Here is a 21,574-nt window from a genome sequence, read left to right on the forward strand (position 1 = left end):
CGTCTCTCTCTCTCTCTCTCTCTCTCCTGTGCTTTCAGTGCCCTTCCCCACATTAGGCCCAGGCTGTGAAAAGGAGGGAGCTGCTTAATTAAATGCTGAAGGGGAGAAGAGTGGGACCCAGAGGTGGGAATGGGAGGAGTAGATTGAGACAAGAGGGGGCTGGGGGCTGAAGAGACCGAGACTGGAGGCTGGCAGTGGGGGAGAGGGAAACTGAGGCTGGCTGGCCAATGAGACTGGAAGCCAGTGGAGCAGAGGAAGCGGGGACTGGTTGGACAAGAAGACTGGAATCAGTATGAGGGGAGACTGAAACTGGTTGGGCAAGGAGACTGGGAGCTAGAGAGGGAAATGGGGAGGACTGGGAGCCTATGGGCTAGAGAGGGGTAGGGGGAGACAGAGATTGGATGAGAAACTGGTCGGGGCAGCTGGAACTTGTTGGGCAAGAGACTGGGACTAGAAATCAGAGCAGATTGAAGAAGGTAGGGAGCAGAGTGGGAAGATACTAGGAGGAGAGACAGGGTATAGTGGGGACAGCTTGGACTGGCTGGGCAAGGAAACTGGGATGGAGAGTTTGGAGGGAGAGACTACAATTGACTATGTGAGGGGAATGGGGCTGGGATGAGTAGCTAGGATGGGTGAGGGCCAAGAAACAGGATTGGGACAGGTTGGAGAAGATGGGCAGAAGGAGTTAAACTTGAAGGAGGATGGAATGAGTAGGAAAGTCTGTGACCACTAGAGCCCACTTCCCTCTAGAGCCTGAAATGGAGCCCAAGATCCCTAAATCTCAACATTTCTCTACTGTGAGCAAATAACTGTGAAAACCTACTGATAAACTGTGTATTTTATCCCCCACTATTTCTGGTCCATATAGGGGATGACAATTGACTATTGCTATCTGTTACTCCATTATCTCAAGCGTCAGAGGGCTATGCAGTGGATCTAAAGGTTGCAGCCTTGTTGATAAACTATGTGGGTGTCAATATGACCCCACATGATGGAATTTCTGTTTTTCAGTTTTCTTTTTAAATTATACACAAAACACTGTGTTAAAAGAACATGATTAAGTTTGCAACATGAAGCAATCAAACATAAGGAAACCTTTGCCCCCTTTTGTGTATGCATTATGATACGGTCTATAGTCTTTAATTACATGACCACATGCTATTTTTCCACAGGACTCCTGCCTCAGTCAGTGCACAGAATGGATTGTGCTCACTTAATGAGCATCTCTTCAATATTTTGTTTTTTCCCTTATTGTCCAGTGACTGCCCCTGTGCCTTATTTACTGCCCACTATTCAAACTCTGCTCTGAAGACAGAATTATGAATTTCCTCATGAGCTTATCTATGGTGCTCATGATTATAATGTTTCACAAACATTAATGGATTTATTTCACAATATGCAGGTGAGGTGAGGCAGTAGTATTATCCTCATTTTACAGATGGGGAACTGAGGCAGAGAGAGAGATTAAGGTCAAAAGTATCCACTAATTCTGGGTGCCAAATGTGAGACACCTAGGACCTGATTTTTCAGAGCAACTAACCTTAAATAGCACTTTATATTTTCAAAGCACAGTTACTGTTGACTTCAGTTGGGGCTGTGAGTGCTGAGCATTTCTGTAAGTCAGACTCCAGGGTCTCTTGTCAGGCATCCAAAAAATGAAGAACACACAATTAGTTACCACCTGTGAAAAGTGACTTGCCCAGTATCACATATGAACTTTGTGGCAGATAGAATCCAGTTTTCTAAGTCCATATTCAACTGCCTTAACATTCGGCCATCCTTTCTCTTCCTGCAGTCTCCTGACTTGCTCACTATACACCACCTTCTTCTGCAAAAATAAGGCAGGGATCCTACAGACAACAGCCTCTTTTACTATGCAACCGTGATTCATCCCCAGAGCAGGTCCATCCTATGCACCGAATGAGGCAGGGGTCCTGTGGAAAAAATGGCATATGATTAGGTGATTAAAGACTGTATCATAATACATACACAAAAGCTTGAGTGCTTGACTTTGCATCCTTAATAATGTTCTTTTAACATGGTTTATTTTTGTGGGACAGAGATGCATTTATCCATCTTTGCAGTGGATATTTTGTTAACATTGGGGTTGTTTTGCATGTGATTGTTTTTATATGAAAGTGAAATCTCATTTCTTACCCTGATCTGAAATTCCCTGGTTAAGAATTTTTGGGGATAAGTTGTAGCCAAAGATGGCTGGATGATCTCCAATTGACCTAGCTGGGAACACATTACTTTTTTTCAATGTGAATAGGAGCCAGAATATTGTGTGTCTAACTATACCATTACAGTACAGGAACTTGCGGGTGTATTTCATATTCGCAGGAACTGCCAGCTTCTCTTAAACTGCACTACGGATGTTGGCACTTACTGTTCATCAGGAAAAATATTTTAAGAAGAATTCCAAAAGAGTGAAAACAGAGTCTTAGCTGTTAAAACTGAGAAGAATTTTGTGGCTTATATTTTACCTTGGTCTAAATAACATTCTGTAATCCAGCTTCTATCACTGCTGACTGCAGGGTTTTGCATCTCATGTGCTAAACAGAGAGTTGGCAGCCAGTTCCAACAAAGCTTTTTTTGTGCCTTTGGGCTATCCTGGGGGCAGGGCTTCCTTTATTTTTCCCCACTTGTTTTCTTGTCTCAAGTAAATTGGTCATGTTTTAGACAGCTCCCTCTTGCTCAGTCACTTCCCCTCCCCTTTTTGTTTTTTGAAGTGGTGCTTACTGGAGAGGTTTATTTTTTTACAGTGCTTTGTTTTCTTTTCATCTGCACATCATCAGATCAAGAAGAAAGAATTATGGAAGGCAAGAAAAACAAAAAACCACCAAAAGTACACTCTAGCAGCACTTTGCAGACCTCCACATCAAGCTGATGCTATATCACCTGTACTGTATACGGCTGCTCTGCCCGTACCAGGCTCTTAGAAGAGTTTTTAGGAAGTAATCCTGTGGGGTTCTGAGCTCCATCAGTGCCCTTATTAAGTATTCATCACTCCTTCCTTCCTTAGCAGTAGAGTCAACAGGAAACCAGGAAATGCATCGCCCGAACGAGACCATCTTTTCAAGGCCAATTAGGTCAGAACTTCTGTACTTCAAAGCAGTCTCTTGGATCAACAAGGTCTTTATTGCCTCCATAGTTGTTCTAGAGTCTAACTCTTCATGTGCCCACCGGAAAAGATGGAATGCATAGAGGAGAAAGGAGAATGTGAGCCTCTGTGTGCTCCTGATCAGGGTATAGTTTCTATATTTCCTAACTCAAGCCCACCCCCCAAAGGCAGGGCTTTCTCCCGAGGGTCCCTCTTCTTATGACTGAACATCCGTTCTCACCTCACTATATATTTTTTTAATCCCCTGGTTAAACTGTATGCTAAAACCTTAAAAATACCATTAACATAGTTCAGAATCACTAAAGGCCTGATTCAGTGCTGATGGAAGACAATCAAAAAACTTTAATTTCAATGGGTTTGGATTAATCCCTAAAATAAAACATTAAATCCTTTCCTTCCAGGCTGGAGAGAGGGGAAAAAGTCCTTCTGCAGAAAGTACCAAACTATAAAGTGCTTATAATCTATGAAAGGAAAAGTTGATACTGCATAATTGTTCTGTTCAATCTCTTACACTGTGCCCATCTCTGTATTATCAGAGTGCCTTCCAGTAGTTTAAGTGAGGTGACTAACAGCTGTCACATGTACTTTCTCTTCCCATGATAAAATGGTTGTGGATTTTTGAAATTTTATTTAATGTGCTATTGAAGGCAAGGTAGAAGAGAGGTGAGCCTTCCTCTTATAATGGAAGGTGATTAAATTTGTGGTGGCTCATAGTTTTTGCGGGTGTTTGTGCCATAGGCTTAGTCCTGCCCCGCATGAAAGCTGATACCTGCTGCACGAATGAGTTTTACCTTGGCTGTTGACGAAGGAGTAGAGTGCTTATCCTGGCCCCAGAACATGAAATCCCTTGATGATAAGGACCAACAGCTTTAACTTGATATGATATTTACAGGGAGCCAGTGTAATGAGCAGAGGGTAGGTTTGTTGTGCTCATATTGGTGAGGAGGCACCTTGCATTTTCCTGAGGGCTGAATGTTTCATGTCCATGTAGATTTGCATTGCTGTGGTTCCATTGGGAGGGAATGGAAGATCATAATTTTCCAGGGTGGGGGACGGTCTTCTAGCTCACAGGGTCTCAACTGGGGGGCCATGAACAGGTTTCAGGGGTCTGCCAACGACTGGGCTTAGCCCTGGGCGGCAGAGCTCAGGGAGGAAGCGCCTCCCCCATTCCCTGACTCACCTCAGGGGGCCACCCAGACTGTCTGGGTTCAGGCAGTGCAACCCAAAATTGCAGCATCACTGCAGAAGAGAGATCTCCCCCTGCCATCAGAAGGGGGATGCCTCACAGCCATTGACTCCCCAAGCAGGCACCAGCACTTCAGGGAGCTTGGCAAATAGAAGGCAGAAATCTGGAGGGGGACATGACCCCCCCGCCCTTACCTCCCCATGTGACCTTTGGTTGGGAGTCTGCAGATTTGTCTATTTAAGTTTAGGGGGTCCCTCATTAAAAAAATATATGTTGAGAATCACTGTTCTGACTAGCCAGAGATGGGAGTGTCTTATTCAGAAGTGCTGCTATGGAATAGGGTTACCATATTTAAAAAATAAAAAAAGAGGACACTCCATGGGCCCTGGCCCTGCCCCTTCCCCACCCCAACTCCGTCCCTTCCCCACCCCAAACTCTGCCCATTCCCCACCCCTTCCCCAACGTTCCCACCCTAACTCCCCCTCCTCCCTCCCAGCCAGGCGAAAAGGGCTGCCTGAGCGCTACCGGCTTCACGGTTTGCCGGGCAGTCTCCAGACCCTGCGCCCCTGGCCGGCGCTTCCCCAGCGCAGCTGGAGCCCGGTAGGGGAAGCGCCCAGCCGGGGGCCCAGAGTCTGGAGGCTGCCCGGCAAACCGTGAAGCCGGTAGCGCTCGGGCTTCGGGCAGCCCCCATGCCTCCGGACCCTGCGCCGCCGGAGCAGAGCAGCTGGAGCCCGGAGGGGAAGTGCCTGGCTGGCGGCTCGGGGTCCGGAGGCAAGGGGGCTGCCCGAAGCCAGAGCGCTCGGGCAGCTCGGCTCTTAAACAGAGCCGAAGAGTCAGGGGAGGAGCAGAGCAGCTGGAGCCCGGGAGGGGAAGTGCCCGGCCGGTATTTTTCCCGGACATGTTCGGCTTTTTGGCAATTCCCCCCGGATGGGGGTTTGATTACCAAAAAGCCGGACATGTCCGGGAAAAAACGGACGTATGGTAACCCCACTATGGAAGAGCTACGTATCAGTATCTAGAACTCCTAAACTGTGGACTGACCTGACCAATTGTGCGTGTGAATTTTCAATTGGAGTCTGCTTTGTTCCTGCAGCTTCTTCAAAATGTTTACCCCTGCCAATCAGCATGACCCCAATCTCACTTGGGTTTATCTCACCCAGGTTCCCTTCCAACCCTGATATTCTATGATTCTATGACCTGTCTATGGTATAAACCATTCTAAAATATATTGCCTAGGGAATTGATCTTTCTTGGACTAGTAATTATCTTTCTTTATGGAGCCCTTGGGCCATATATTACCATAGCTGTTTCTTGAGATAATAAAATAACCAAAAATGTTTACAAACCTTCCACTAACATAACACCATGAATCACTATATACAGCCTAAACCTATTTTTGTCTGTTGTGTTTTTACATGAATAGACCTAGTGATCTTTATTTTTCCAGTATCCCTATGGGAACCCTGGAAAATTCCAAAATATAATAATTAAAGAATGACAGGCCTTTCCTTACAGTGAAAAGTGAACAATTGTTTGGTGGTTTAAACAGCTATGTTGGTGTTTGTTAACAAGATATTTTACGTTGTACTCCAGCCAGGCCTATAATGGTCAAAAATCACTGATATCACGAACTGTTCCTTCATTTGTAGTCAGTCTCTCTTCAACATAAAAAACCCAACCCTTTTAATGGGGTGCTTTTTATTTATTGAAAAATATTTGAACAATGACATTGACATCTTTACATTGGTTAAAATATTTCAAATGACATAGTATAATTCAATTTATGCTTGGCCAATAAGAAATCATGTTTTGGTTTCAGCTCAACTATTCAAAAAATGGTTTAAGATATAAAAAGGTTTAAAAACAGAGTGGGTGGAAGACGTATATTGTCTACGGAACCCTTGGCTTTAGAAAACCTGGCAACAAGTTCAGTCTCTGCAACCTCTGAAATAGGGAAGGCTCCCAGAGCCCTGACCTTGCATTGTGGCATGCAATGAGCTCAACAGAAAGAGAAAGTAAAGTTGATGTGACTACATTTTAAAAATAATATTTATTATAATTCCTTAATGCAATGCTTTGTAATAGGGGAAGGTATTGTAACCCTCTTGGGATAGAATTGTTTCATAATAAAAAGGTAATGCACTGTCAGGATTTACCTAGCTAACCGTGGAGGTTGTTGTCTTGGTAGTCCAACATACACCTACTGCAATTTTTTTTTCTGTCTTCAAACAGAAAATTCAGTCATTTTTTTGTTTGAGGACTTAGTTGTGTAGCATACAGCAAAGTGTGCAGAGTTGTTGCTCTGAAGTTCATGTAACTGGAAGTCCTACATGGATGCAAGTAATATTGAGCATTTAGAAGTTGTAGTGCTGTGTGGTAGATAGTCACAGGCCCCCTGTGCACTTGCAAGAATGCAGGATGAAGGAGGGTTACGATCAGAAAGTGGCCATGTCTGAGGAAATATGAGTTTCAGTGTAATACTTAGCTTAAAATTTCCCTTTTAGGCTTTGAACCTGCAAAGGCAAGTACATGCTGAACTCAGCGGGACTACTCACATCATTAAAATTAATCCCATATGTAAGTCTTTGCAAGCTTGGGGCATTAGACCTTACTACTAGTACTAGAGTGTGTGTGTGTATATATATATATATATATATATATATATATATATATATATATAAAAATTTATAAAAATTAGAAATTTTGATTGGGCACAGGGGTAAGGGGGGCATGACCCTGGAAAGTTTGGGGACTGCTGCTGTAGGACCAAATCCCATTGTCTTAAAATATTCTTATTTACTTCAGTAGGACTGAAGTATACGAGAAACAGAATTCTGAAGCAGTCGATATCCTTCTGGAATAAAAAAAAAGCAACTAACTTTAATGAGCAAAGTAATTTTGCCTCGAAAAGGAATGGCATTCACAGGATAAAATATAATTAACCTTAACTTTTTGTGCTGTCTTCACTGGGTGCGTTTTTTAATTGTGAAAATCGCTATAGTTTGAGAAGAAATTTGATGAGGCTATGAAATTACCTATATCTAATGCCAAACCCTTAATTTCAGAGCCTAACTAAGAGCTTTGTGGCGAACTCTTTCTCGGAGTGAAACTTTAAAACTGCATTTGAAGTGGAATGGTTTGAATTTTAGTTAGAAGTTGCTGATGTTGTCATTGTAATAGAGTAGAATCAGATTTTAAAGTCTGTTCTGCTATGGGTTCATGGATCCCTATAATATCTATTATGTTCTGTAACAAGACACTCATTGCAGTCTGCTTTCACTGATATTGTGCATGGACATCAGTTTAATTGATGAATACAGTGGGTGCCTCTCTTCTTTGAACAAGCTAATTTTATTAACAGGTCTGTGTCTTGTTTATCAGATGACATTTGGAGCACTTACGAATTTAGTTGTCTCACTTATTTATCAAATCTCAGAATTGACTTTTCATTTTGTTGAAGTTTGTGTCTGTTTTTCTCAAAAAGGGAAAGTATCTAAAACCGAATTTCTTAGCTTATCATTTTGTGCTACTTTCTTTTTGGAGAGGGATTTTGTAAAGCCCTGGAGCAGGTTTTTATGTCTGTATAATCTCTATCTGTCTTAAATTTAAATAAAATGAAATGATTAGCTGGACACTTAAATATTTGTTTTCCATCTAGATTGATTCAGACCAGTGTTTTATTTAAAAAAAAATCTCTTTCAGAAATGCCAGGAGAATCCAAATTGGATTTTATTTTATTTAGCATATGTGTGGCCAACTTATGACAGCTGTGCAATGGCACCTTGTTGTTCTTGTACTGAAAAAGCAATTACTGTTTCCACTTAAACTCCTTTCACAGTTCTAGTCCCTGATCCTGCAAATGAATCTGCCCACACATACCTTTTAATGCATACAGTATCCCATTAAATCAATCTGAAAAGATTTTTTTAGCCATATTTTCAAATGTCCCTTTTAAATCTTAACCATCATTTTGACATGCCCACCTATCTGCATCTTCAAACCCTATATGTGTACAGCTAAGAGAGCTTATCTGATTTAGAGGAACGTGCCATTTTCCCGTCTATCTGTCCAGGTACTTGTGTGGTCCTCGTCACTTTAATATGTAGGCATCTCATTATCCTCTTGACACACTTGTAAGGTAAGGGACTACTTGGGTGGTGACAGTGAGTGTCACCATGCCTGACATTTAGGCACCTAGAAAATCATTGGGATTCATGAAGCCTGAGTTAGGTGCCTAAGCTCCTTATACATTGAATGAGGGAGGAATAGGTGCCTAAGAATGGGATTCAGAAAAACCTGGCTTAGTGGTTAGGGAGACCCTCAGTTAAAGTCTCATTCCACCTGAGCAGGATTTGAACAGGGATCTGCCACTTCTCAGCTGAGTGCTCTAATCACTGTGCTATGGGATATTCTGATGTGGGGGGTCCATTAGTCTCTCCTGTTGAAACAGTTCCACTATGAATGAATAATTTCAAATAGTCATTGGAGCAGGGGAACTGAATTCTGGGTATCTCACTTCCCAGGAGACTGCTTTAATCACCAAGCTATAGAGTCAGTCTCGTGCTTACTCAGTCTCTCTCTAGCCAAGTGACTCTTTCGTTATTTATCCACAGTGGACTAGCCTAAATAGGACAGATTGAGTGAGCCCCCACATCAGAATATCCTGTAGCCCAGTGGTTAGAGCACTCTCCTGAGAGGTGGCAGATCCCTGGTCAGAGCCCTTCTTTCCATCAGGCAGAGTGGGAACTTGCACCAAGGATCTCCCAGATCCCAACTTATGAGGAAGGTCCTCTGGCAGTTTTGTGCGAGTTTGTATATGGTGTCCAGTCTGGTAGGTGAGTTCTGAGTTGAGTGAGTTTAGTTCCCTACAGGGTTTGGTGGCAGCTTGGGACAGTGGAGGGGTTGTGAATCACAGTGGGACCCAGTGTCTAAGTCCTTTTGTGAATCTAGATCAAAGTATCTTAAGTGTTTAATCCAAGAGCACAGAATAAGTCTATGGTGGAGCCGGGAATTGAACCTACTTCTCCTAAATCCCATTCCAGTTCCCTATATTCTAGATCACCCTTCCTCTTAAATAATAGATCCTGAATTAGTAATGGAATTTCTATTGTATGAATTGATAAGAATTCAAATAATTGCTTTATAAAACAAAATATTTCAAAACAAGTGGGTTTTTTTACCTTAATAAGTTAATTCATTTACATAATGTTTCTCAAAGAGACATGGCTCATGTCTCCCTGAGGACATGCAGATGGCTAGCCAGGATGGGGTGCAGAAGATGTAAAAATTAGATGGGTAGGCCATTGATAACACATGGTGTGGGACTGAAAGAGAGACGGTATCAGTTTTCCTAAAATTCTTCTGATTTCATAATCCTCAATTGGAGTTCAGCTTTTAAAGACTGGAGGAATCACAACACTAATATTTGTAAAGTCCTTTGAAGATCATGAGTGTTTAAATGTCGGTGGATCAATGAAGTTCTCCTCCAGGGAATTTTCCCCAGAACTTTTATTTGGTAGGGCTTTGCCCTTCAGTGGGAGGGTTCCATGGCTCTAAGCATTGCATCCTGAGAATTTACCTTTTCATTTTATTGCCCATGGGATTTTGGGGAGAGAGGTTAGCACACTAAGTTAGACAGGAGGTGTTCCACATGCAGAGGATCCCCTCTGCACATGGATATAGGGGATAAACAGTCTGTTATTACCTGTCCAGACGTGCAGCTAGATTTCTGTGTTTCTCTTGGAAGAGTTAATCCCAAACAAGAATGCAGACCAAAGTGTTTCCCTGCATTCTCTTTATGTTAATGCTGAGTTCAACTTAAGAGGGGCAATACAGAATTCTAAACATGAGTCTTGGCACGTAACTTAAGGTAGACTTGATTTAAAATAGTCATTTTTACTTACTTCATTCTCATGGCAATGTTTATCTTGCCTTTCCATAGCTGTAGGTGCTGTTACATAATTAAAACTTGCAAAATTATAAATGAAATCTATATAATGCTTGAGGCATACTAGATAATGGTTTTTAAATATATTTGTAACGTTTATGTCTGCACATATGCTCTTAATCATTTGGGATCTAAAAGGTTTTAAAATATTTATATCTAAAACATTTCAGTTCACCTAATTTGTGTCGGTCTCAAACTTAGTGTACATATTATCAGCCTGGATTCAAATTTTCTTTTGGAAAAAGTCTGCTGTTTATAAACTTGACTCTGGAAAAAAATACCAAAAATATAATATATAAAAACACTAGAATTACCTGTGTGTGAAATGTTTTGTTCAAGTTTGGTCACCAAATTAAAATAAAATATAATACAGTAAAAATATATGGCTTAGAAAGAGAGTTTGGACAGAAATGGAGGTCAAAGCAAAAAACCCCAAGCAAACATACTGAACCAAGGTTTAAAGGTTAATTTATTAACCCTTGCACATAAAGTAGTGATCTCTCAGCAAGTATCTATTGATATACCTTCATGGGACAGTGCTAGCAGTCCAGCATCTTTTCATCAGCACTTCAATTTTCCTTAGAGTAAAATATTGATCATTAATATTGAGCTAATGTAGAAGTTAGCATATTTCTGTCCAGAGTGATGTAATAATTTTACCATACTATATTTTCACAACCAGACATACCAGTCTATAACACTTGAAAACCTATTATATTGAAAATCACTGTGTGGATTTATAAGAGATATAGAAGGATATAGGCGGCTTGATTCTATTTGTAAAAAATATGTACTCCATAAATTTCCTTTCAAAGCAGACAGAAAGTTTGGCTTAGCTCTTATTGGTCATTAGTTTCAGCTTTATATTTTGTAATATTACTGTAGGGAATAGATGTATATATGCAAAATGTTCTGTTATTTTCAGGGCTCTTATAACTTAATATTTTATATTATTAATGTTACCTATTTTTTAATGATTGATATTTTCCTTTGTTTCAGCCAAACCTTTTACCTCTAAGGTGAAACAGATGCGACTACATAAAGAAGATTTTGAAATCTTGAAGGTGATTGGTCGAGGAGCTTTTGGGGAGGTAAGTGTGTTTTTTGTTTTTTTTGAACATTGCATGTACTACAGAAAATCTTCTACAGTCAGAAAGTTTATTGGTACCAAGATATTGAAATATAGGTAATCTAGAAATACACAGAAATACTACTAAGTGAGTTGGTAGGGATGCAGGCAGGGACAAAAATTCATTGAACTTGAAGTATTTTCACAAAACATTTCAAGTTCCACAAATCTGCATTTGTCAAAAAAAATTCTGATCACCTCCACTTGTGACCTCCCAAGCCAGTTCATATATTTGGGTACAGGAGGTATTCGTGCCTGCCTGTAGCAACTGTTTGCCAAAGTCCATATATGTGAAAGGATGCACGTCTATTTCAGAATGGTTGGCAAAGATGCAGGCTGATGCCCAGAAGATCACCTTAAAAATCTGTATTAAGGCCACTAATCCAAGCATTTGGTCTGGTACAGAAGATTTCAAAAATAGAAAATTTACAGGGTAGGGAATATTTATCTTTTTTTACTTTTTATCTGAAGATTTGAAAGTGATTTACGAAGTTGAGTAAGTGTTGCTTCCATTTTGCATATGGGAAAACTAAGCACAGAATGGTTAAGTGGTTTGAAAAAGTTACACAGCAAGTCATTGGTCTTCTGTCTGTTTTTAATTTACATTTCTTATTTTGATGAGCAAATGAGGATAGATGTGGATAAATCATAATTTTACTATTACTTTTTTTTCACCAAAAAGATCTCTGTCCACACTTAAATTGGCTTTCCATGGTGGATAGCTGTGGAAGCACCACGGTCTTTGTGCCTGCAGAGCCCAGTCCTTATTCAGGAGACAGATGATATTCAGTTTCTCATTGATCTGCATAGGTTGTCTTTTTTTAATCATAGTTTTGTCAGGAAAAAGGGTTTTCCCAATTTTCTTTTGTGCATAGAAAACATTGACGATGATGGATGGATTCTACTGAAATTGTTATAGATTTCTTTGGTTTCCACCCAGCCTGAGGGTCCTTTGGTCTGAAGCTGTACTGTTGAACTGGGACTGTCAAATGAGCACTTTACTAAACACTTAATGATGTTTTGTTTAGAAGGGGTTTTCCCCCTCGCAATTTTTAGTATTTTAACGGTAGATAAGGTCAATCATGTTGCCCTTCAGGGTGGTCTTGGAAGTGTATTGTGAAAGATGGAAATATATGTGGCTCACGTTATCTCTTTTTCAGAATAGATATAATCTGTGACTTTTAATTGTTACAGTATATGTTTTAATCCAAGCATTTTAGAAACATGAACTATTCCCTTTCTATTCCTCCCAATTTGCGTCCAGTTTTGAATGGTTATTTGATTATATTTGCATTATTGTTGTTCTAAAACTATACCAGACTTTTGTCATGCCTCATTTGGTAGCATGTACAGTGGAGTTGTAAAGCTTTAATTTTCTGCTCCTGCTCATTTAACAGCCTAGATCAAAGAGTTTCCCTCTTCAGTTTGAAATGGCCGGACACGGTGACCTGTCACTGGCTTCCAAGGAACTGAACAGCCTGCAGATATGGCAGAGACTGAAGTTTGCAGGTTGAAGAAACCTTAGCTTTCAGCCTCCTATTTCTTAAGATCCACTAAGTGAACATGTCACATGATTTCCACATATCAACAAGCAGTGCACATGCAGAATGGGTAGTTTTGTGAGCAAACAGGGCCTTGAATTTTTTGACAGCCAGATGCGCTAGGGATAGGACCGCAAGGTAAATCCTCAGCAGAAAACATTCCTTATTGCCTTGAAAAAAAATCTTAGGCAACAGAAAGCCAATGTTTTTTTTTGAGGCAGGGTCCGAGGAATATTTCTGCTGCCAATAGAATTTAAGGACTTTCAGAATATTATGTGATTTGGGGTCTGTATGATGGCTCCTCTGGAGAGCATATACCTTATTTGGGTGGCAGGGAAGAGGGGGCTTCAACGACATTTATTTTTTTTCATGAGTAAGAATTCAGCTACGCTTGCCTAGAGTCATGGACGTCTTAGTTTCTGTAGCTGCTACCAGCGGCGGCTCCAGGCACCAGCGCTCCAAGCGCGTGCCTGGGGCGGCAAGCCGCGGGGGGCACCCTGTGAGGGCGGTAGTCAGGCAGCCTTTGGAGGCATGCCTGTGGGAGGTCTGCCGGTCCCATGTATTTGGTGGCAATTCGGCGGCGGGTATGCCAAAGCCGCAGGACCGGCAGACCTCCCGCAGGCATGCCGCCGAAAGCTGCCTGCCTGCTGTGCTTGGGGCGGCAAATAAGCTAGAGCCGCCCCTGGCTGCTACTAAAGGAACTGTAATTTTTACCTTTAATGTAGGTCCCTGCTACTGCTACCACCACCACCATATGCATCTTTAAAATCTGAGAACCATCACACAGCAGATACACATTGCAATGCTACCAGGAGCAAGTACATTACATTTATTTAATCTGTTGTTCCACTGGGATATGTTAAAGGAACTGGGATTTTTATTCTCTGCAATCTATTCTCAGGACCATATGTATTGAATCCTAAATCATCTCCTACACCGGCTATCTTTGTGGAGATCAGGAAATTTTGCATTTGGAGTCAGAGTTCCCTCTCCGAGTGCGTGGTGTATTCCTCTCTACCTCTGAGAACTGGAAGGTGTTTCAGCCCTATAAGCACTTGCATCCAAGGAGATCTAGGGAACTGTATTCAATTTCTCTTTGCAGACACCTTTCCGCTTGATGCACAGAAAGTAATTTTTCTTCTGTAAGATATTATCAAGGGGAGCCCATCTTTGCAGATGCCCACCTCTACTCCCTTTTGCTCCTGCTTCAGTTGACTACTCTCTCTAGCTCATAACTAAAGCATAATTTTCCCCACCATCATCTACTGTCAGCTTTAGGCACTAATACGGAGATTCTGCACATAGGGTGGCTCTAGACCAGGGGTCGGCATCCTTTGGCACGTGGCCCATCAGGGTAATCCGCTGGTGGGCTGCGAGACATTTTGTTTACATTGATGGTCTGCTGGCACAGCCCCCCGCAGCTCTCAGTGACTACGGCTTGCCATTCCTAGCCAATGGGAGCTGCAGGAAGCAGCGGCCAGCACGGCGAACCACAGCCACTGAGAGCTGCGGGGGGCCGTGCCTGCGGACGATCAACGTAAACAAAATGTCTCATGGCCCACCAACGGATTACCCTGATGGGCCGCGTGCCGAAGGTTGCAGACACCTGCTCTAGACTTTCTTTAGTATTTAAAAAAAAATCATCGTGCCTTAAAGGGATACCATCAACCTATTTAGTTCCTGACACCTGTCTTCCATAAAGGACAGTAATCAGGTAACTCCATGTAATGTTCCTGGAGAGCAATGCATAAAAATGTCTTTTTAAAAGACTTTGGAATTTGTCTTTTTTAATGTTTTGGTCTTCAGTAAAAAGAAATGTTAACAAGCTATGCTGAAACTGGGCAACAGCTTTGTTGTTAGGACCTTTCTTCTAACTCTCCCAGGCAGTTTGAGAGTGTAACTGACACGTTATTTTACATCCGACTATAATCCGCTCTTATTCTATTAAAAAATATATATATTTCTACACCGTAGGGTACATTTTTAGCACTAAGATTCAGACACAACTCCCAGTAATATTAATGGAATGGAAGGGCTCAGTCCCCATACAAAACCCACAGTGTAAATTTGAAATGTGGGCCTCCTTCTGCATTGCAGACTGGAATGATAAACCTAGAAACTCTGTGATGAGCCATCTCTGTAGCAATTCTAGTTGTGGAATGGCAGCAGAACAGGGCCCTAATACTGCAACCAACCTTCAGCATTCCAGCTGAATCTTAGCATAAATGACAGGCACTCATTTGTCTGTCATTTGCATGAAGCAGGAAGAAATTTATGCTAGACTTAAAAAAAAAAAAAAAAAAAATCTAAGCTTTCCTTGCACACTTCTATAGGTGGTGCCACAACTGCCTATTAACTATTATTATTTAACACTTTTACATAGCACTTTAGGCATAAATACCACATTATTTTCTCTGTGAAGACACAATCCTTGCATTGAGGAATTTATAATCTAGGTTATTGACATGATTTGAAGAGGAATAGGGCATCAGACAAGAGGAATTCTCCATCACTTGCAGTTTAAGTCAAGATTGGGTGTCTTTCTAAAAGAGATGCTATAGCAGTGGTTCTCAACCAGGAGTCCGGGGCCCCCTAGGTGGCCTAGAGCAGGTTTCAGGGGGGGCCTCCAAGCAGGGCCGGCATTAGACTTGCTGGGGCCCAGGGCAGAAAGCCGAATCCCCATCCAGCATATGGCTGGAGCTCAGGTTCCAGAGCCCTGCCACCCGGGGCTGAAGCTGAAGTCTGAGCAATGTAGCTTCGTGGGGTTCCTGTGGCATGGAGCTCCGGGCAATTGCCCTGCTTGCTACCCACTAGCGCCAACCTTGGCTTTTATAGGCAGAAAACCAGTTATTGTGGCACAGGTGGGCCACAGAGTTTTTATAGCATGTTGGAGGGGCCTCAGAAAGAACAAGGTTGAGAACCTCTGTGCTATAGCACAAAAAGAGGTGATGGGTTTGATGCAGAAAACACAGGGTAAGTTTCTATGGCCTTATGATGGGTTCTCCCCCTCCCCCCTCCAGGGGTGCAACCTGGAACTGGGGTATTGCTGAATCCTCTGTCTCACCAGCCTGGGCTCCTTCTCACACTGTGCTGCTGTGACAAGCTGCAGACCACTCTTGGTCCTGCATTCGCACAAACCTTTACATAGGCAGGGACGCACCCAGTTGCAGTTACATGACAGCTTCTCCTCCACCACTCATGAGCTAACAATAGAGCGATTCCAGCCATCTCACCCTCCAGCTCCACAGCCTAGGACCCCAGAGCTATACCGTCTTGCCCTGGTCAAAAGCCTGACCAGTATATGAGTTATTACCCAGTCCGACCCTCCCTTAAAGTGGAGAGGACAATACACAAGCTTTTGTTAACTGAGCTGAGATTTTTCCCCAAGCACTTCACTCAAACCACATTGTTTCTAGGTAAAATATAAGATAGATTTATTAACTACAAAAAGATAGATTTTAAGAGATTATAAGTAATAGCAAACAGGTCAAAATAGATTACGATAAGAAATAAACCAAGACTGCAATCTAAGTTCTCTAAACTAGATTGGATTTGACTCAAGTAGTATTTCACTCTGTTAAATAGTACAAACAGTCCACCAAACTTCCATACACGGGCAGGCTTCCGTCCTTCCCATCTGGGACCAGCACATCCCCCAGTTCAGTTTTTGTCCCTTATGTGTTTACAGGTGTTCCATGTGTGAGGAGTGAGGCCCAGTGGTGATGTCTTCCCCCTTTTATAGCTTCTTCCATCTTGCTGAAAAGATCTTTTGCTGTGATCTGAGTCAAACAGTTCCCATTGTGGAGTTCTATCTCTATTTCTATTGTTCACACTTCCTGGTGTAATCCTTGTGAGCATTTGTATTCTTCTCAATGGGCCATTTGGCCTTTTTATTGTTGTACAGTAACTCCTCGCTTAACGTTGTAGTTATGTTCTTGAAAAATGTGACTTTAAGCAAAACGATGTTTAGCGGATTCAATTTCCCCATAAGAATTAATGTAAATGGGGTGGGGGGTTAGGTTCCAGGGAAAACTTTTTCGCCAGACAAAAGACATTATATACAGTATAAGTTTTAAACAAGTTCTAATCAGAGGATTGTCTGAGAAACCTGCTCATGAGCTCTCTGAGTTTCTCCTAAAGCAATCATGTTGATATCAGGTGAGATATTTCCCAGGGAATGCCTTGCTGCTAAATGATGAACTAGCACATGGCTGAGCCCTCCAGGATTAACACATTGTTGTTAATGTAGCCTCACACTCTACAAGGCAGCACCGAGGGAGGCAGGAGGGAGAGGAGACAATAGACGCATGGCAGCAGCTGCAAACACTTCCCTTCAGAAACTGAATGTGATGCCGGACGGTGCTCAACCCCCAGCTCTGCCCCAGGCCCGCCCCGACTCCACTCCCTCCCCTCAAGCGTGCCACGTCCCTTGCTCCTCCACTCCCCCCCAAGCCTCCTGAATGCTGCAAAACAGCTGATTGCTGCGGGCGGGAGGTGCGGGGAGGGAGGGGGAGCCTGTGCACCACGTCCTCGTTCTTCCCCCCTGAGCCTCCTGAACGCCGCGAAACAGCTGATTGCTGCGGGGAGAGAGGGGGGGAGTTGCTGATCCACAGGGCTCACTGTTGGGTGGGAGGAGCTGGAGGGGAGCTGATGGGGCTGCCGGCCCACTCTAGTTCCAAGCCCTCACCTGCTAGCAGTCAGCGGCCAAACAACATTATAAGCAAACATTGCGCAACTTTAAATGTGTATGTTCTCTAATAGATCAGCGACATAACATTAACCGGGATGATGTTAAGTGAGGAGTTATTGTACCTGAAAGGCTGATTGTTGGGTGTTCCCAACCTCAGAACATGTTTCAGTGGCACTTCATAACTTCATATACAATGGTAGCACATACCACTTAATTGGATATTAATGTTCAACAGATTAAGACTTTGTGATACCTCACAAGACATACTTTGTACAAAACATATAATTATATCACCAATGGTGAATATGGGATGCAGTGTGTCTTTCTGGGGCACAGAGTGCGTCAGGCCTGTGTTATGAAGCAGGTAAGTCTAGATGACCATAATGGTCCCCTGTGGCTTTAAACGCTATGAAGTTATCTTTAAAAATGTGTTAGCAGGTTGTGATCAACTCCTAGGGTTGGTCACAACCAGTTAACATGTTTTAAAACATAATTTGCCCTGTCTAAAATTATGTTAGTTAAAACATGGTTAGCTAACATGTTTTAAAAAACACAACGTATTTTTCTACTAGACATGGTCAATCTGTACCAAGCAACCTTATAACATTTATTTTATGTAAATCTTCTAGTATGTCTCTAGATAAAACTTATTCTGTCTACTTCATGTACAAAGTCATGTTTAAAACTGTCTTGGCTATGGAGAGTAACTTCCTTTGGGTGTACTGTATTTTGTGTTGTCTATCTAGTTACATGGTAAGCTCCTTGATATAAAGAGTTTGCTTTTACTGTGCATTGTGCAACATGAAACACAGTGGTGCCACTTAAATAGTAATCAACAAGGCTGCTATTGTTTCTAATCTAAATTATAATAAAATTCTGACACATTATATAGACACTAGGGAGTGTGTGTGTGTATAGACAGCATATGTAATACATATATACACACAAACACATACACAAAGGGCCTTTTTGATGCTCTGCTATCCTCAAAGAATGTTTTTAACTGTCAAAGAAAGAGAGAACTGATAATCACGCCCCTCTATTCATCATAAAATGTCTGGTTCCTGGAACTTATTAAAACTGGACATTTAAACTTTTTTTAAATTTTTTTTTTTTCTGTGAGCAGGCCACTGAAAAATGTTTGGTATGTGCTGATGTAAACATTTTGGTTTTAGTTGGATTTTATTTTCTCTTTCATTCTTCCAACAGTTTTACATATTTCCCACAAACAGTAATGCTCCCTGGCATACTGTCAAACTGCTTCTGCCCCTCATTAGCTAGGCTTCTGATCTCTACACTGTATGTAGGCATGTTTCTCTTTGCTTCTTCAAGTATTTTTCTAACAGAAGCTACCAAAAAACCCAAACTGATAATAAATGCCCTCTTGTTTCCCAGGTTAGCTGGGGTAGGGATCACTCGACATGCAATGGTTGGGATTTTCAAAGGGATCAAAGGGAGTTAGGTGCCTAAGTTCCATTGAAAGTCAATGGGAGTTGGAGATCTAACTCCTTTAGCCCGCCTTGAAAATCGTAGCAGACCTGCTTAGGCCCTGGATCATTAACAGCCACCACTATGGGCCAATTTTGAAGCACCTAACTCCTTGACAGAGTTTTAAAAGTCCACTTACTTTTTTACTAGTGCCAAGCAGAAGGGTTCCCTGGTAAATGAAGGGGTTTAACTCGTTAATTTCTGCAGAATTTAACCTCTTCTTAAAACAAAAGAGAAACTTTCTAGCCATTATAGTTGTAAAGGTCACCTTCCAAATATGAAAAAAATATAAACTGATTCACTGTTGTCTTCCTGAGTGAGATATCCAGCTTCACTGCCTTTGGTACTGCTCATAGATTTCTCAAGAAGCAAATGTTTGGTCTAGCAGGCTAGCAAAGAGTGAAACTGAAACTAGTAAGTTTCAACACTGCTATTTAGAACCCTGGGACAGCTATGAAACTGACAAGGAATCTAAAAAATTTTCAGTACCAAATTTGAGCAAGTCTTGAGAAATCCCAAGTCTGGACCTGAAAGTCGTTTATGAATATGAATCTAAACTGAAGGCTGTGGTGGATTTTCAATCACTGGCAATTTTTAACTCAAGACTGGAAGTTTTTCTAAAAAGAACTGCTGTGGTTCAAACAGGAATTATTTTGGGGAAGTTCTATGCCTGGTTTTGCAATGTGTCAGACTAGGTGTTCACAGTGGTCCTTTCTGGCCTTAGAATCAATATTTTTTGAATGAATCTTTGTATGGGAACCTAGGTTCATATGCCTGACCTTTATTGGGGGTAGCCTTTAAAAAATTTAGTGTGGAAGCTAGTTTTAATAGCGAGGTCTGATATCCTTGCATTGTCTCCTCTTTTCATTTCTTCTTGAATTGCATTTTATTTTCACAAGGGGGTGGGATGTGATGGAGGGCAAGACTGATTTATGTACCACGGCACCTCTGGGAATTAATAGCTGTTCCACCCAATTTATAGTTTAGCTAGAGAGAGAGTGTGTTTCTGCTTTAGACATCAACAAGAACTGTAAATGGAGTTCAACATGCACCTATACTAGCCTGATGAAGCTATTTCAGCTGGTGCCACCTTTGAAGAAGGGTTGAAAAGAGCCTTGCGTGACATTTCCTTCATCAAGCTGTCAGCATCTGTTGCATTTTCTTTCCTGATATTACTTCTCTGGCATGTAGCCAGGTTGCTGAATATGAAAGAGATGGAGAAAGTGTAGTGTTCAACCATGTATAATATTGTGTGTGTGTGTGTGTGTTGTCACTAGCCTGCAGGGTAAAGATGATGCTAATCTGTGTGACAACATCCTGGTCTGCAACCAAAACAAAAACAATCTTTTCTCTCCTTAGGCCCTGGGAGTATGCTGTTCTTTGCAAGGGAATGGGAATTGGGGTAGATTGATGTATGGATTTTAAAATTTATGAAGCACTGAGCTTTTCATATTTGAAGGTTAATTTTGTGGCTCAGGAGGTTAGGAGTCCTGGGCTCTGTTGTTAGCTTTGCTTCAGACTTCCTTTTGTTTTTGTGTCTTATCTGAACTAGGGAACTCAGGACTGTACCTATGATGTCTACATTGTGAAAACAAGAAGAATAATAAATTTGTTTTGTATAAACTTCCCCACCTCCCACTTGCCCTGCCTCTTTCTCGATATGATCCCATCCTGGCTTTTGTCACATTGTATCTAATCTAGATTGTAAAATCCTCAAGACAAGGAGTTTGGGTTTATTCTCTTGGTAAATTGCCAAATTTACCTATGATGCCTAATGTAAATGTTAAGTAAGAATCATAACGTCTCTGTTTTTAAGTTTTCCCATCCATAAAATGGGGATGATAATACTCCCCTAGGTCATGGGGGTGTAAAGAGACCTCAGTGAGAGCTTCGTATGGAAAATGATATAGGAGTGCAGAGTATTATGCTTAATTATTTTTATTTATTATAGCTTCCCCCGTTCTTTGAAATGGGTCTAGAAGATTTATCCTATAGCAAATCTCCAGTAAATAATTTGTTGTACCCGCTGATATTCTAATGTTCCTTGGTTTTGGGACCTGACTACTACATTACTAGGAGCTCTTTCTTGTTTGCCGCTGCAGCCATTTAGTTCAGTGATAGAAGAGAGTGGGTTCAATAACTATTCCAAGTTTTGGGAACATATCCAGTGATGATATGGCAGTAATAGGATAGAGGGGAAAGGAAGTATGGTATGATAGAAGTGCCATCTTTCAGCTGTGTTCAGCTATTGTAATGTAGAAGGATATACTTTTATGTAATGGAGGCTTAAGGGGAACTTAAGAACTTTTACAGAACAAATACCCTGGACAGTTGTGAAATTACTCTTCATGGTTTGTGATGATGAATGCTTGGTACGGCATCATGTACGCAGAGTGAAGTTATAAATCAAAGAGTCCAAAATCCTATCACAACAAAAATAAATTAAAGCAACTCAGCCGTCTACATATT

At 41.6% G+C, this 21,574-nt stretch overlaps 1 protein-coding gene across 13 annotated transcripts in view; it reads left to right on the forward strand.

The window, feature by feature from the left end:
* Positions 1-21,574, forward strand: part of CDC42BPA (CDC42 binding protein kinase alpha) — a 326,251-nt gene that overhangs the window by 97,922 nt on the left and 206,755 nt on the right. For all 13 annotated transcript variants that reach the window (XM_042848545.2, XM_065590558.1, XM_042848542.2 and 10 more), the window contains exon 2: positions 11,257-11,348. In XM_042848545.2, coding sequence (XP_042704479.1) covers positions 11,257-11,348 — 92 coding nt within the window. The remainder of the gene's footprint in view (positions 1-11,256; positions 11,349-21,574) is intronic.

This window comes from Chrysemys picta, chromosome 3 (genome assembly GCF_011386835.1).
Source record: "Chrysemys picta bellii isolate R12L10 chromosome 3, ASM1138683v2, whole genome shotgun sequence".
Lineage (NCBI taxonomy): Eukaryota > Metazoa > Chordata > Testudines > Emydidae > Chrysemys > Chrysemys picta.